This window comes from Rhinolophus sinicus, chromosome 12 (genome assembly GCF_057876585.1).
Source record: "Rhinolophus sinicus isolate RSI-liver-muscle chromosome 12, RSI-T2T, whole genome shotgun sequence".
NCBI lineage: Eukaryota > Metazoa > Chordata > Mammalia > Chiroptera > Rhinolophidae > Rhinolophus > Rhinolophus sinicus.
The window spans coordinates 22,165,870-22,183,404 of NC_142512.1; the positions used below are offsets into that span (position 1 = coordinate 22,165,870).

Consider the following 17,535-nt stretch of genomic DNA (forward strand, 5'->3'; position numbering starts at 1 on the left):
TCTGGGGGCCCTGGCCTGGTATGTGAGAGGATCCTGCAGAACAGGAAAGAAAGCCAGAGTGGACATCACCACTGCCCCAAGCTGCGGGGATGGTTTCCAGGCCTGTGTCACCCACCACTAGGAAATAAGAGCCAGCTATGGAGTAGCTTCCCCTAAAGGTGGCCTGTGGCGTGAACGCCACTGGGTCCCCATTAGGGAAAGTTTATAGGCAGCATCACTTAGTAGGAAGAATGTGGACTTACAGACTCACAACAGGTTTAAGCAGTCTCATCCCCATTTTACAGATGGGGAAGCTTGAGATTCAGAAGTCGTGGGACTTGCCCAAGGTCACACAGACAGAACCTGGACCCGAAATCAAAGCCATGGGCTTTCCCATCTGCCATACTGCCCCTCTCATCAGGAATCTTTGAGTAATAAACTTCCCCCCTATTTTATCAGTTTGGTAAATCTGGACTTTAGAACCATGCTTAAACAGGGAATATACTTTTTTTTTCATTTTTTTGTTAGTCTTGTAAAATTAAATGTAAAATTAAATTTATTAGTGTAACATTGATTAATAAATTTCAGGTGTACAACTATATAACACATCTGTACACTCTTATTAGGTGCTCACCACCCAAGGTCTAGTCTCCTTCCATCACCTGTATTTGACCTCCCCTTCACCTTCTTCATCCTCCCCAAACCCCCTTCCTCTCTGGTAACCACCATTCTGTTGTTTGTATCTATGAGTCTGTTTGTTTATTAAACAGGGATATTCCTAAACAGAGGAATGTATAACAAACACTGCCTCAGCCCAATTGAGGCACCTTCACAAAACCACAGCATTTTGAGCCACAAGAACCCAGAGATCCACACCGGCCCCCCTGTTCAGGTGAGGAGGCTGAGGCCTCCAAACTAGCTCCAGGGGTCTAAATTCCCATCCTCACAACAACCTGGGTCCCTCCTTCAGAAGTAGGGTGGCCCTGAATTCACATGACAAGGAAGAAGACAGGGAGCTGTTCCCATTTACACTGCAAATGCACTTCAGATGGGTTTCTGGCTTGATCATCCAATAAACACTCAGGAGGGTGGCCACTGAATAAACCAGCTCAGAGACCTACACAGCTGGATGCTGTGGGGTGTCATGACGCCACACGTTGGTCAAAATGAGCGACTCTGGAACTCAGGGTACCAAGAGGGCAAAGCGCCATTTCCAGAGAATAAGCAGCAAACGGTTCTCCTGTATCTACTCTGCAAACCAGGAGAACTTCAAACCGACATGGGGACAATCTGAGAGAGGCCAACACAGAGAACGTTCTCACGCCAACAACACAGCAGTCCAACCAGGCACATACTGCTGGACAACGACCCCTCCTCCAGGAACTAAGCCTCACAGACCCCCTATTGTGTTGGTTTAAAAACTGAACTTTGCTGGGCAAACACACTGGGCTGTGTTTAAGAAACCAGTTTCTCTCACCACTTGCAAAACAGCAGCATGCCTGCAGAAGGGACAGTTGTGGGGGGTGTTGTTGGTTGGTTGTTTTTTATTTTTAAGCAAAGCCCTGGTCAGTAATGGTATAGCAACTGTAACAAAAATAATAGCCAGCACTGATTGGATGTTTCCAATGTCCACATTTTATAGCTTAAGAAAATAAAACTGAAAAACTCACCCCAGAGTATTTTAGATCAAACAGGGAATCAGGTTTGTGGTGTGCACAGAGGACTGGGTCTTGTAATAATTACCACAAATCACCAGCTGGCCCTATGACAGCTGGCACAGGCAATTAGCAATAAGGGGGTGGGGGGGATAGGATGTAAAATTAAGGGTCTAATAAAACAAAACATCGCCAGATGTGCAGAAGGCCAGATGTGGCAAGGCAAGGTGAAGCCCCTTCTTCAAGCTGGAGTTACCCATTAACTGGTCTCTGGATTTCCACAGCCTTCCCAGCCTCTGGACAAAAGCAAGTTGGGAATGCACTAGTTTCCCTCTATTGTGTATGGGGGAGGGGGAGACTCCCCTTTCAGAGAACCCAACAACCCTTTTGGCTGCTTCTTCCAAATCCTTTTAATACTGCACTTCCCAGCTATAATTTGAGAGAGGAGGGCGGGTATATCTTATTTCTTCTTTACACTGGAGGCTGTCTCCATCAGAAGCCCTTAAATAGTGTCATCTTCTCACCAAAGGCTCGTTCTCCAGCATAATCCTTCCTAAGCTAAAATCCAATGTTTGGAGGGGAGTGGGGAGAGTCGGATTGAGCAGTGAAACGCTGTGGCAGTGCGAAACGAAAGCACCAAATGCCTGAAGAGCAAAAATGCAGTTTCAGCAACACTTTTTGAAAACGGCAGACAAGAACCTGAAGGAGAGGAAAGGAAGGGAAAAGGCAGTCTGGGGCGTGTGGAAAAGCAGAGAACGACGGCCTCTGCTCACACTTCAGGGGGACCTCCCCCCACCCCACCCCCGCCCCGTCACCCCAGCCCACGGCTGCTCCGCTAAGTCACACAGGGAAAAGTCCAGCGTGTGACTCAGTGAGAGAATGAGTCCTGCGGCCCCGCAAGCTGGAAATGGGGTGGGGGCGGAGGTGGGGAGGCAGGGGATGTCCGCGCGCAGCCCACCCCGCCCACCGTCTCCCGGAGTCTCCATCCTAGTTCCCACTCCGCCCCTCCCCCAAAAGCCTGCACTGAGGGGCTGGTCCTGGGTCCTCAAGCCGCCGCATCAGCGAGTGGAGGAGGGAGGAAGCCTCAAAGGGGGGCGACCCGGGCTCAAGGATGCAACTGGGAAAGGAGTGAAGTGGAGCAGGGAGGAAAGTGTTGGGGGCCGCTTCCCAGGCTGCAGACCCCGGTCTCTTCCAGCCCAGTCCGGGTCCCCCATCCTCTGGCGTCGCGGCCGCCTTACCTCCAGGGTCCGGATCTCCTGCTGGGTGAGGTCGTTGGACACCGCACACTTGGTGCGCAGCCCGCGCAGGCTGCCGATGGAGATATCGATGAGCTTCTGGAGCTGCCCGCACTGCTGCAGCGCCCGGCTGGCCGCGGCTCCGGCGCCCCCCTCCGCGGCCGCCGCGTCCCCCCCGCCGCCGCCTTCCTTCTTTTCCCCCATCGCCGCTGCGCGCCTTGCAGTTCTATCCATGCCTCGGCATCGGGGCCGCGGGGTGGCCGAGGCGGGGAGCCCGGGGACGCGGGCGCCTCGGAAGGGAATCCTCGAGCTGGGAGGGCTGCACGAGGAGCGCCCCTCGGCAGTGCAGGAGCCCGGACGCGAGGAGAGCCGGCGACCGAGCTCACCGCTCCAGCCCGCCCAACCACGGCTGCAAAGCGAAAGCCGCGGCGACCCGACGGCTGCGGCTCCCGGAGCCTTTAAGTGGCAGCAGGGGCCGGGTCAAGGCAGCTGGGCATGCTGGGACTTGTAGTCCACGCCGCGCACCTGCCTCCCGGCCCGCGCCTTCGGAGCCCCAGCCCGCGCCCTGCGCCTGGAGCACCGCGTTCCGGCCTTCCCTTCCGCGGTGGGTGCTGGCGGTGTGGAAAGCACCCGCCTCTGTGTCCCGGGAGTGGCTGCTCCGCGCCGACTCCTCCCCGGGACGCCCAAAGCCCGGGGAGCCTCGTCTCCCCGCCCACCTCTGTCCCCCACGCTCGCCTCCATCCTGGGGGCTTCCCGCGACCCCCGGATGGGGCGGGGCAGGGGCCAACGGCCCCTTGAGCCAGAGGAGGATTTGCATCCTGCAATTCCTCAGCCGCGGCCAAACCACGGAAGATGGGGACAGTGGAGGTTCCAGAATTTCTGTGTGGGTTTAGGGGCCGCCATCTAGTGGGAAGGGGCCTAAAGTGCTTGTCCTGTAGAGGGTTCTCAAAGCACTGGACCCCCGATTATGAATGCAGAAGGAAATGCTCAGGCATGAAGAAAGACTGAAGGGCATTCTTCTAGACCCTTTGTACCCACCAGAATAAGTGTCCCATCTCTGCCACCCCAACCCAGCAGGACAGCCCAGACGCTTGGGGCGGTGCATTGATTTGTCGTGCCCTTGGGAGCACTTTGGAGCCGACAGCCTGGGTTCAAATGCAGCCTCTACTACTCTCTAGCTGTGTGACTTGTCAAAGTTAGGTCACCTCTGAGGGTCTTGAGTTTCCCCATCAGTAAAAATGGGGTTATAATAGTACCTAGCTCGTAGGATTCATATGAAGAATGAGTTCATGTATTTGCAGCACTTAGATTGACTGCTGCCACATGTAGTTACTGGGTAAATGTAAGCAATTGTTACTATCCAACCTCATAGCTCCTAAAGGGAGCCCCAGATCCCAGCAGTGGGAATAGGTACAGTACCCCTTCTAGACTAGTAGTTGTCTGTTGGAGCCTTTCTATGCCTCCTCACTCAGCATTCAATCCCCATCAAATCACCACTCCCACACTCCCCTCCCATCTCCTACCAGTTCACATGTGCTGTATTATCTGGCTAAACCGAAAAGCCAAGACACAGATCAAAGGTCCCACACATCCATACTTCAAACATCTGCCAACCAGAGGAACTCTCTCTCTGAATTTTCTCTCGTAAGCTCCTTGGCTGCCCAAGTGGCTAGCTAAATTATCTTGGTATCCTCTTCACAGAGCCAAATACAGTGTATGGCACACAGTAGGCACTCCATAAAGTTGTGCAACCCATTTTATTAATTCTTCAGGCAGGTCCTATGCTGAGTTTCTGTTTCTCCTATCTCTCAGGCCAGCTTAGTAAATTCTCTCTTCATTTTTTTTTTTTTTTGTGGGGTGGGTAATGAGGATTGGACAGAAGGTAGGGTCCCAGCATTATATTCCTGCACAAACTATACATATAGTCAGTACTGGTTGGCAGTTTATTTTACACCTTCCTTTCATGTCATTTGAAATTTTGAAATAAATATTAAGGTCTGAAAAACAAAACCGTGATAACTGAAATGTGCTTTTGCAAACTAACCCTTCCTCTGGAAATTTTCTGAAACACAAGAGGCTTTCCCCCACCCCACCCCAATTTCTCTCCAATTCCTGACTTTTTCCACCAAGAATCACTGATCCAATCCTCACTTAATTTGTAACAGGACTCCGCGTGCTGTGTCTCCGTATGAAGCCCTCCAACCCTGACTGTTCCCTTAACCCACCCACTCCCTTAAGGCAGAGTAATAACTGCCCTGAAAGAGAAATTGTATAACAGTGGTTCTCAAACTTGACAGTGGATCAAAATCTCCTGGCTCAAAAATCAAAGGCTCCTTAATACAGTGACCGACCCCACCCACACAGTTTCCCCTTCGTTAGATTGAATGCGAGGCTGGAGAATTTGTGTTCTGACAAGTTCTCAGGTGAAGCTAATGCTGCTGGTCTGGGGTGCTGAACTTTGAGAAGCCTTGGCACAGACGAATGTCAGGTAAGTAGGCTCACAGCGCAGCCTGGCTGGTTTAGAACCTCTATTTGTTCAGCAGCCAGAGCTGCCAGGCTTGAGCAAATGACTCACTCTAACTCAATTCCCAAGAGATTTCCTGATTAAGTGCCTATTTATGCCTTTACATCAAGCTTGTAATTGCCATAGAGGCCTGGTCAACACATTTTCCCCCAGGGCCACTTTATATGGAAAGCCATATCCTGAGAAGACCGCTGCCTGCCTGTGGCATCCACACCTACCATGGCAAGCAGCAGTCAGCGCTGGAGACTGGGCAAACCCCAGCTCCCTGGCCGCTGTCCCACCAGGCTTCATGTAGCCAGTTCCTCTTCTGTGGACACAGTCTTCTTTCTGATTTGTTGAAAGCGTTCAGTAAGCCACAGCTTTCCTTCCCGGTTCATCTCAGACACACTCAAGCCTTCTCTACTGGGTTTGGGTGTCCTGTCAGCCACATGTTTACAGAACTGCCTCTTGGAGATGCAGAAAGCAAGGATTTTTAAATAACCCCTTTATGCATCCTTTTAATATTCAGTAAGTATTCACTAAGTGTCTACTTATGTGGCAGGCCTCTGTGTTCTGGACTCTGAGAAACAGTAGTGAACCAAACCAGGAATGTATAGTCTGGTGAGAGAAGACAGACAACAAACCAATAAGTAGAATGCACAGTATATTAGGTGGTAACAGGTGCTGTGGCAGCATCAAGCAAGGAAGGGGGACAGGAACTGCAGCATTTGGAACTTCAACAGAGCTGTTTTAGGGAGTGGGGTGCTCTGAATCGCTATGTGACTTTGGGCAAGCCCCCTAATCTCATAGTCCCTCTCATTTGCAAGATGAAGATGATATGTTTTGAGGACAAATAGAGATGACCATGCAAAGTGACGATCAGAAAATAAAAGTTCAACATAATTATTGTCGTTTATTCGATAAGTACCGTGTGCGCAGCACTGTTCCAACCAAATGTCTTACGCAACTCATTTAATGAATGTTCATTACTTTCCCTCCCCACCTTCCAGAGTGAGCCTCTTCTAGTTAGATGAATTCATCTATTACGTGTTGATTCTTAGGTTCCACTTCAGCTCCAGATTCTTGAGACTTTCCGTGGTACCCTCAGGACAGACAGTGTGCTCCTTCCCTCCTCCTCCCCTCTGCCTCAGGCACCTGCAGGAGCATCACAGTTAAGTTTTCCTAGGATGGACTCCCCTTCCTACATCTCAACAACACAGCAGCCATGTAAGCCTGTTCATGTTCATGTTTCATTCTTCACAAACATGAAAAGGGAACCTACCATGTGCCAGGCTCTGGGATAGGAAACCAAGTCCTTTTTCACATGGAACAAATGGGAGAGTAGAGACAGAAAATTAACAAGTCAACAAAGACAGTACCAAAATAAACACAGAGAATGACCAGTGCTACGAAGGGGGTTAAGCAAATAGCCACAGCAAGTTCCCAGGGGATAAGGTGCTCATTAGACAAAGTGGTCAGAGAAGTTCTCTCTGACTAACTGTTGAACTAAGATCTAAATAAAGAAAAAGAGCAAGCCGCATGGAGCTCTTAGAAAGGGGCATTCTAGGCAACAGGAACACAACGAGCCAAGACCCTGAGGCAGGAACAGCTTGGCGCAGGAACAGAAGGAAGGCCAGTGTGTCTGCAGTGTGATGAGAGAGAAGAACAGGGGTTGGCAATGACGTGGGGTTGCTGGGCAGGGGCCAGATAAAGTAGGACATGGCCAGGAAGTTTGGATTTTTCTCTAAGTCTTTGTTGTTCCTAACGTGGTCCAAGATTACTGTATCACCTGGGAGCTGGTCAGACACGCAGTGTCTCAAGCCTCACCCCAGGTCAACTGAACCGCAACCTGGATTTTAGCAAGATCCCCATATGGCTTGGATGTATGTTGAAGTCTTAGAAGCATAGCTCTCTAAGGACATGGGAAGAAAGCCACGTTCCTTGCAAGGGAAGTGCTTGAAAAGATCCCTCTGGCCACCACGTGGAGAGTGGATAGTAGAGAGAGAGGGCAGAAGCGGGGGAGTGGGGGCTGGCTGATTTTGAGACTGCTGCCCATGGAGGTGCGGGAACAGGAGCAGCATGGGAGAGGAGGTGATGGAGAAAAAGAGGGGGTGGAGGACACATTTTGGAGACCGAGTCAGCAGGACAAGCCGATGGGTTGAATGTGGGAGGAGGAAAGAAATGATTGTAGCTATCCTGGCCATATTGCCTCTACTCCTCCAAAGATAGCGCAGGGCTCTGTGGGGGGAGCCCTACCTTGCAGTCAAGTGTGGACACCCTTAGGTACCACAGTCCCTGTCCCCCTATTCCCATCTCCACCCCCAGCATCATATCAGGACTCAGCAGATTTCTCTAAGAACCCAGGACAGTGCAGGGGGAATTTTGGTTTCCTGGATTTCACCTTCAGTTAAATTGTCCAGGAAATATGTGGAGTCACCCTGGAGAGATGCACTCTATTATTACATACACCTGTGCTCATTCATTCATTCATTCAACATTTACGGAGCCCCTAGCATATGCTCAACACTGTGCTAGACTCCGGGAATAGGGCAGTAAACAGTACATCCCTTTATCGTTTATAAAAGACTTGGATTTGAGTTCACAGTAACCTGTGTTGTCTTCCTAAGACCCTTCCCGTGTTGTTTCCCGGCTAAAAAAACCCCTCGGCTTCCCCGTTGACCTCAGAGTGAAGCATGAATTCCTGAACAAGGCCTACGAGGTCCTTCATTCCCAGGCCCTGCCAACCGCTCTGAGCTCCTCTGCTCCCCAAGGCTTTTTTGAGTCCATGTCTCAGTTTAAGAATCTGATGAAAATTAAAAATGTCTCTCCAGAAAAGACTAATACACACACTCACAGTTGTGATACAATGTCAGGGGGTTTGTGGTCCCCCTGGAGGGTATCCATGAACCCCAGGACTGTAGACAAGTTTAGGAACCCTGCCTAACTGTTGATCCTCGCGGCCTTTACTCAACAATCTTGGGCCACCTGTGGAGTATCATGTGACTGTGCCTTTGCTCAGGCGGTCACTTCTGCCTGTTGTTCTTCTTTCCCGTGTCCCCACATACACTTCTACTCATCCCGTAGATCTGGTTTACGTGCCCCCCCACACCCCACCCACAACAGAATCAGTCTTTCTAACTTCCGCCGTCCCAGAGAACTTGGCACACAGCACATATTTTGGTTCTCGGCTGGTCTATTTCCCTAACTGGATAGTGAGCTTCGTGAACTCACACAGACTCTATATGACCTAGGAAAAGTTTTCATCTCTCTGAGCTTATATTTCCTCCTCTGTAAAAAGAAGTATAATAAGCTCTCCCTCCAGGGTGGCTGAGTGGGATAAAAGAAATAAAAGAAATAGGCCTGGCCCACAAGCTTTAACACGTGTTTCAGTAAAAAAAAAAAAAAAAAAAAAAAAAAGATGGGTTGCGTTTTCCAGGTGAAGAAACCAGGGCCTCTCTTGAGGGATACCGACCCCTGTGTGGCCTAGGTGGCTCATTCTAGAAGACATATCACCACCACCTGTGCAGTGGGTCAGAACTAGCTCTGGGTCTGGTTGCGGGAAGGAGCCAAGTTGAAAAATGGCCTTCTTGGCCCTAAAACTGAAGACAACCAAGTTGTCATGGGCTTTTCCAGACAACCTGGCAGGACAGCACTGCTCTGGGAGACACAGGTCAGGGAAGGCCAGGAGGGGATGTGGGGGCCCTCTCTGCCCCAGGTACCTCTTCCAAACGATTCAGCCGTCTCCACTTTCAAGCCCTTAACCTTCTGAAGCCATCAGGGTGCACTGTATGCTCCCCACGTCCTGTGGTTTCTTGTACCCATCCCCCAATCACTTCAACCCTTTCACTAGGGTCTCCAGCTTCCTCTCCCCCCTTATCCATTGTCGTCATCATCTTTACCACTGTCACCTGCTTCACGGCCTTCCTTCCCTTCTTACCCCAGGTGGACTCCACGCTCCGTTATGACTATCGCCCCCTAGCTAACTCCCTCACTAAACTTGCCCCTCTTTTCCACCGTATGAACCTGGCCGAGTTCCAGCCCTCATAAAACCCAACCCCTCAGCTTCTCTAGGCCTCCACCAGAGCAGCTGAATGATGCTGGAGGAAAGCACACTGTCCTGCTGATGGGCTGTTCTTTAAATTCATGACCACAAGCCTCAAATTGGCACTCTTCATGCCTGGCAAGCCTACCAACCTTTCCTAGAAAGTTCATTTTCAAGTTCATGTTCTCAGAGATGGCTTTTCATACTTCCTTCTATCTCTACAAACTACCCCGCACTCTTCATCCTTCACTGAGAAACTAGAAGCCATCAGACCAAATCTACCAGCCCTCTTGTGCTTCCTGCCTCTCCTGTAACCATGGAAGAGATGTCCTGTTCCAGCCTGACACCAGCCACCTTTTCTGCTTGGGCTCTGGACCCATCCCTTCCAGCAGGCTTGAGGCCTCCACTCCAGCAAGTGTCCTGCTTTTCTCTGCTTCTCTGCATCATTTTCTTTTTTCTGCCCTGTTATTCTCATTTGCACAAGAACATGTTCTAGTACCTCCCTTCATGAAAGAAAAGGGAGAGAGAGAGAGAGAGAGAGAGAGAGAGAGAGAGAGAACACCAACCTCTCTTCCAGCCTGTGGCTCTCCTGCCTTTGCCTCCTCTTGGCTCAACACATCTGGACACCTTCTAGCAGGAGAGTCCAGGTGATGCAGTACAAAAGGGTCACCCTCCCAGGGTCCATAGAGGAACAAGAATAGATCTTGAATGGGAGGTTGGCCAGCACCCCTTCCCTTGGCCCCAAATGCCATTCCAGCTTCTGCCCCATTTCTCTGCTGAACTTCATAGCAAAATTTCTTGGAAGAATTGTCTACACTCAACCTCTTCATTTCACATGCTTTCTCCATCCTACTAGTCTAATTTTTGTCTTCATCATACAGCCCAACAACCTTCCCTTGAAATTCCTCTTATCAAGGTCATCAGAGGCCTCCATGTTCCCAAATCTGCGAGACAGCCTCTCAAGCACAGTTGCCACAACTCCTTCTTGAAACAAGTCTCTTAGCCTCCTTGCCTCTAACACCTCTGCTTTTCCTTCTCCCCTCCGACTGCATTTCTTGGTCTTTCTTGCTGGCTCTTCATCCTCTAAATAGCTTGCTGCAGAGCTCAGTCCGGGACCTCTTCCTCTTCCCTAGGTGGACTGTCACCTTTGTGTCACCCTCTTATCGATCAGATGCGTAGTCCTTCTCATCCTTCAGCTCTCAGCTCAAATGCCACCTCCCTAGAGAGGGTTTCCCTGGCCAAACTCCCCAGAGCAGCCATTCCCTGCGCCTTGTCACTGTGTCATGCTTCCTTTAGCCACCTTATCACTATTAGTCAACCTGATTAGTTTATGGATTTGTTTCCTTGTTTATCTATTTGTTTCCTTGTTCTCCAGCAGTCTCGCCTATTCCTAGATCCCTAGTACTTAGGACAGTGCATGGTACACAGTAAGTGCTAAATAAATAGTGGTCGAATGAATGAATTGTCAGGACTTTGCAAATGTCACATAGCTAGATAAAGTCAATAATTTAAGAGCCGTTTTGCAAGTCTGAATCTCCTGATAGGCCCATCATTATTCTACGGGGTCTTTTGAAAGAAAGTGCCTTTCCTATTAAATTTATACTCACATGTATTACACATACGTGTATTCGTGAAAGTAATCTGAGCAGAGAATCTGGCAGTATGGATTTGGAAGTAGATGAGGTCCCAGACCGTTGTCATCATTCTGTAAATTGAAGATTCAGAATGACATCCCTCCTTTGCCGCCTCTGGTTCTAGCCTCCATAGGTCAGCAGGAGGAATGGTCACGGGCCAGAGCAACGGACTGAGGCAGACCTGGGATTAAACTCTATTTGTAACCTGCATTCACAATGGGACCGTCACCACATCACTTTATCTCTCTGAGCCTTGAGGTTCTCCTGTTCAAGCTGCCAGAGTAGGACTATCCTAGGGATTAAGGGAACAAAGCATCTAAAGCCCTCGGCCTCAGAGCCTGACATATGTAAGCACCTTGTAACAATACCCATCGTGTCCACAGCTATGATATGATTTTCCAATTCCAGAAGCTTGCCAATGATCAGAGCCTGCAAAAGAGAGTGCGGAACACCAATTGAGAGTTGAGTTGATGGCTGGCATCTGTTTCTAGAAGGTTGTTTGGAAGGGGGTGGGAAGTGACTAGGAATTAAAGATAATGTAATATCCATCTGTTTCAGGGTCAAAGCATTGCGGTCAAAGATTATGGTGTCTACTCCCATAAATATGAGCCAAAATAAGAATAAAAAACACAAAATCTGCATGTGTGCTAAATGAAAACAGCTTCCTTCTAGATTTTCTGATTACATAATTTTGGATAAATTCATCGAAGCTGAACTCTTTATTTTCCAAGGCCCTGGCTGGGTTGCCTGCCTCCAGATAATCCAGCATCTACCTGATCCCAGGTTCAACAATTCCTAGGCTCTGAGTGCAAAGAGATACTTCCCACACCTGCGATATAATTAATGAGAATGATAATGCATTGCATTTCTATTGCCCCATTGTTCTTGAAACTCTTCAAAGTCTTCTCAGAGTCCTTCAGAGTCCTTATATTAGCTTGCTGGAACTCCCCATCTTCCAGATGTGGTTAAGTGATTGTCAGGGGTCACCCCCACATACACAAAATAACCAGAAATGTAGCCTAGGTCCCTGGGTCTATCAAATCACAAACCAAATGACCTTCAAATAACTCTTTGCCTGGAGACCACCCATTCACCTTTCACTTATACAACCCAACTTACCCCTCAGGTCTCAGATGCCACCTCTTCCTGGAAGCCCTCCCTCACCTCCAGGCTAGCCCAGCTCACTTCTTCCAAGCTACCGAAAGTCCTCAGTGCTTGCCACCAGCATAGTAGGACATCCCTGCCTCAAATCACTTTTGTTTCCTGATTTGTTTCCTGCACTGGACTGTGAACAATCTGAGGGAAGGGACCTTTGCTCATAGCACAATGTTCCAAAAGGTCTGTAGTTCATTGTGGAATTAAATGAGCCAACTTCATTAATATAAAGATCTTTCTCAAGTTGGATTTAATATCCTGGGAGGATTTGGTCTACCAAATAGAGACAGCACTAACCCTGTCCCAGGCAGAAGACAGAGACTTGGAAACGTTCCTTTCTGCCACCTCCACCCACCCAGAAACACAACACCCACCCTGATAACTGTGATCCCTGAAATGCCAGTATTTCAGAATAGCTTATTGTCTTCTACTGACATTCTTGTTCCCCTACAAGAGTGAGGTGGGTGGGTGGTTAAGTGCCTAAAAGGGGAGGAGACGACTAAAGCGATTAGTTCCCACAATTATTTACATACCTGCAACTATTATCCCCGCTTGATGGAGGCTGAAATGCAACAAACCTGCCTCTACTCAGTGCCCAGGACATCTGAGGGCTTTCAGGCTCAGAATGATAATATGAGGTCACGTTTCTGTCGAACAGCACAATTACAAGGACTAGAAACGCTCACCCTCCTTAATCACTGTCTTCAGCCAGGTCCTGCCCCTGAAGGTGTCTAGGCCTCCCCCTTGGGAGCCAAGTCTGTTGCACAAACCTGCTGGGTCGGCCATGTGCCTTAGCCAGCCCTGGGTGCCAGGTCCCTGGACGATCTGGCCACGTTGGGCTCCTACCCTCCCCTAGATGCTCTCACCTCCCAGCTAAGACCAGTGGGCAAGGCGTAACAATTCTTCAGAAGGGTCAGAAATAAAGTGCTTAGCTTTAGCTAACATATACTGTGCACTTACTACGTGCAAGGGACTGTTCTAAGCACTTTCAACACGTAGCCTAGGATCCTCACACCGCCCTATGAGGGAAGAGCTAGTAAACACTAATCCCTAGGTATCACAAGGAAACAGAAGTTTAGGAAGATGAGCTGCCCCTCACTGGGTGACTCCTTCTGTTTCCTTGCTGGGTCTCCCTCATTATCCAGTCTCCAACTGCGGAGGCCTGGGGCTCCTCTCTGGGCTCACCCAACCAGCTCATCTATAAGCTGACCTTGGCCCCAGCTCCAACCCCCCGCATCGCCACATGTCCATGTGGATTTCCAACAGTCCACTTCAGACTCGATGTGTTCAAAACAGAGCTCCTGACCTGCCCGCCCTCAGCTTGCTGCTCCCAGGCTTCCCCCATCTCACGTGATGACAGCACCATCCTGCCGCTTTTGCTCAGTCAAAAATTTTGGCGTCATTCTTGGTTCTTCTCTTACTTTCCCCCACATCCAGTGCATTAGCAAATCCTGTCTAGATGACACACACACACACACACACACACACACACACACACACGTGCGCACACAGGATTCAGCAGGTTCCAATCTCAGGACAAGGGCTGGGACTACTGTGTAAAAGGGACAGACGTGGTCCCTGCCCTCATGGAGATGATATTCTTGTGGGGTAAGACAGGCAATAAGCAAGGAAACAAGAAAGAACCAGGTTACCCTCAGAGAGTGAGACATGCTTTGGAGAAAAGAATACACAATGATTTGGAACATTCAGGTGGCATTCGATCTGAGCCTTGGAAGATGAGGAGACACATCACATGGAGATACGGGGTCAGGAGTGAGCCGGCAGAGGGAACAGCACACGCATAGCCCCTGAGACAGGAATAAACTGGGCATGTGGGGATTTCTCAGGCGGCCTCAGGAAGATAGGCCATTGTAGGAGACTGGCTTTCACCAAGGGCCATGGGAAGCCACAGGCGGAGGGCTGTGAGCAGGTTAGAGGAGCTCGCCTATAGCTTGGCCACCACCGAGGGCAGAGTGCTTTAAAAGGTGAAGCTGAGGGGCAGACGGGTGGCTCAGTTGGTTAGAACTTGAGCTCTGAGCAACAGGGCTGCCAGTTCGATTCCCATGTGGGCCAGCAAGCTGCGCCCTCTGCAACTAGAATGAAATTGGTGAGCTGCTGCTGAGCTACCCGGTGGCCAGATGGCTCAGTTGGTTGGAGCGCGTGCTCTCAACCACAAGGTTGCCGGTTCAACTCCCGTAAGGGATGGTGGGCTGTGCCCCCTGCAACTAACAACGGCGACTGGACCTGGAGCTGAGCTGTGCCCTCCACAACTAAGATTGAAAGGACAACAACTTGACTTGGATGGAGCTGATGAGTCCTGGGAAAAACACACTACTATTACCCAATAAAAAATGTTGGAAATATACACTGTTCCCCAATAAAGTCCTGTTCTCCTTCCCCAGTAAAATCTATGAATGAATGAATGAATGAATGAATGAATGAATGAATGAATAAATAAATAAATAAATAAATAAATGGTGAAGCTGAGCCCTAGGAGCAAGAATAGAAGCAGGGAGAGCAGTTGGAAAACTACAGCAGTTGGAAAGCTACAGAAGTTTACCGTGAGAGAGAAGAACACTCTGAGAGACTGACAATACTAATGGACCGTGGCCAGGCCACATATAAAAACAGAACTCTGACCCACAACCACAACCTGCAGTGACCGGCCCAGGAAACCAAACCACAGCCCCTGTAGCAATCAGCCCCCAATAGCCAGGACTTGATCAATAACTTCCAGTCTGAATTTTTGCCCCCCACTTCCAATTTTGGACCAACTAGTGAAAGACCAAAATGCTCCGCTAACCAATCATATAGGATGCCTATGTCCTAGCCTTGGTCACTTAGTATATTCCTAGAAGTGGGATTATGGGATCAAAAGAAGTGAATGCTCTTCATTTAACAGACATTGCCAAACAGCTCTCCAAAGAGCTCATGACAGTTTTGGCCAAAAAATGTAAAGGAAATTCCTGTTTGTCCACACTCTTGCCAAGACTGGGTATTGTCAATCATTCTAACGTGGTCAATCCTGATAGAAAGATTATATTGTGCTAGTGTTTTAATTTGCGTTTCTTAGACTATAAGTAAGGTTTCTCATAGTTTTTTTCACATTCTTGGCCCAGTTTTCTGTGGGCTTTTTTTCCCTTTTGATTTGTAAACATTCTTGGTGTATTAGAAGAATTAACTTCCTGTCTTATCTAGGTGTTACAAATATTCTTCATCGATTTGTTTTCTTTATCTTTATTTTTACCTTATAAAGGTTTAGACTTTTATGGGATCATGTGTAGTAACTGTTTTATTCTGTGTTGTGTGTTTTTTTCCAATTTTTTTTTTTTTGTAACATGCTTCTAAAGGCTTTCAATATTCCAAAATCAGTTTCTAAAAGTCACTCGGCTTTTTTCTAGAACTTTATTGGTTTTATTTTCTTACATGTAAACATCTTTGAACCATCTGGAATTCTTTGGTGTTGAGAGAGAGGGATCCAGTTTCTCTTAGTAAATATTTATCGAATGAATGAATAAATGAATGAGACATTCTGCAGCCCGAAGTAAAGCTGATGGCCTCCTAAGGGTTTAGATTAGATGATTAATGAAGTTGTTCACTCAACAAATATTTCTAAACCATGTGCCAGAGTGGTGGAATGCGTGTAACTCTTACAGTCATTGGAGGAGACAGACATTAGCCAGATAACACGAATGGATGTAAAACTTAGAAAGGAGACTTGCGCTCAGGGAGACCATGTAAAAAAGGAACATACCCTCGCCTGGGAGGTCAAGGGGAGGTCACTGGTTAGGGAAGTTTCTTGGGACGCGCTCTCAGGATCAGCACCTATGAAGAGTGAAGGCCGCAGGACTGGGCAGAAACAGAAACCTGCATTGCAGTAGCAGGAAAGGTGTCAGCCAAGCTCACAGCAGGCTCTGGAGTGGAGATGAACCTTGAGAGTTGCCCTGAATTAAGGCCAGGGGTTTTGGGCCTCCATTACCCATTCCTCTTCTCCTCCAACGCTCTAGGCAATGGATGTAGGCTGCCAGAAGGCAGTTTCTTTCTGCAAGGGTGTTTCCCAGAGAAAGAGAGACTCCTTGTTGAGTGTCAGCCTGCAGCCTTTCAGCTTCCAACAGACGGTTAGAATGAGCGCCCCCGTCCTGAAGGGGACTTCTGGGTGACACACCACAGTATCCACTCCAGAAATCTTCTCTTCAGAAGAGGGGTGGCCCTTGAGTACTGATGGGTGAGCAGGAGTTAACTAGGCACTGGGAGTGGGGGCAACATGCTTTCTTTAGCTCAGTGCCATGGGCAGCCACTGGGTGGGGCAGGGACGAAAGCAAGGACACCACCCAGGAAGCTATTTGATAACGAGGTGCACATAATACATTAAAATCTGGAAATGACCGTACATAAATTAGAAATACAGAAAAGGCCAGTCTCCTAATAACCCCAGCCCTCAGAGACAACTACTATTAATGTTTTAGCGTATTTCTTTTCTGTCCGTCTTCCTTCTCTGCATATTCTGTTAAAAAGCTAGGATCTTACTGTAGAGGTGATGTGATTTTCTGCTGTTTTCTACAGTTTTCCCAATGCCTTTACTGTTTCTAACCACCATAGTCGTAACTGCCAATAACACAGAACTCAGAAAGTACAAATTTTTAAAAGAAAATGAAGAATACCCACCATTCCTCCTCCCCAGCTTCCTCCATTGTTGACACCATCCAGCTTCTTTGTTTTGCATATCTGTAGCTTGCTTCTTAAAGAATGAAACTTCAAACATACTAATCCGTTTTCTTAGAGATTCCTGGGCTGGGAGTCAAGAGTCCTGGGCTCCAGGCCCAGGTCACACATTAATAGTTGTTAAGTCTCTCTCTTCCCCTCCACTTTCCTGCCCTCCCCTCCCTTCTCCTCTCCATTCTGAATGCTGAATCAAACGTACATAACGGATACATCATTCCAGCCTAGACTTATTATAATTAGGAAGGTTGGGAGGAGGTAGGGAGGGCAGTAGACCTAGGACTGAAGTGGGGAAGTGGAGTGAAGGCCCAGAAAAGAGGCCTGGTGTTTCCATAGGAAGGCTTTGCTGTCCCTGGCCTGCTGAGCAAGGGGCAAGGCCGCAAAGCTGCTTTTGTTACCAGGAGTTTCCCATAACTCTTTGCAGTTCCCCAAGTGTACCAGATTCTGGCTCAGCCCAATTCTCTGCCTGTGTCTCTTCCCTCCTCCTGACCCCCCTTGGTTAAGTCCTTCTGATCCTCCAGAACTCAGTTCCGGGGACAGCTCTTTCTGGGAGCCTTCCCTGCTTCCCCAGGTAGAATTAGGCTCTTCCTCTGACCCCTCAGAACCTTACACA

At 48.8% G+C, this 17,535-nt stretch overlaps 1 protein-coding gene and 1 long non-coding RNA gene across 10 annotated transcripts in view; both read right to left on the reverse strand.

Moving 5' to 3' along the window:
• The window catches only part of KSR1 (kinase suppressor of ras 1), a 145,049-nt gene extending 141,563 nt beyond the window's left edge, over positions 1-3,486 (reverse strand). For 4 of the 9 annotated variants that reach the window (XM_074320249.2, XM_074320248.2, XM_019731391.3 and 1 more), the window contains exon 1: positions 2,873-3,484. In XM_074320249.2, coding sequence (XP_074176350.1) covers positions 2,873-3,103 — 231 coding nt within the window. In that variant the 5' untranslated portion in view covers positions 3,104-3,484. Of the gene's footprint in view, positions 1-2,872 lie in introns of all 9 variants that reach the window. The other 5 variants (XM_074320247.2, XM_074320245.2, XM_088802057.1 and 2 more) reach the window with 3 other exon arrangements.
• Positions 3,487-6,305: 2,819 nt separating this feature from the next.
• Positions 6,306-17,535, reverse strand: part of LOC148756486 (uncharacterized) — a 37,466-nt gene continuing 26,236 nt past the window's right edge. The window contains exon 3 of the long non-coding RNA XR_016018074.1: positions 6,306-6,527. This is a non-coding gene — a long non-coding RNA (uncharacterized LOC148756486). The remainder of the gene's footprint in view (positions 6,528-17,535) is intronic.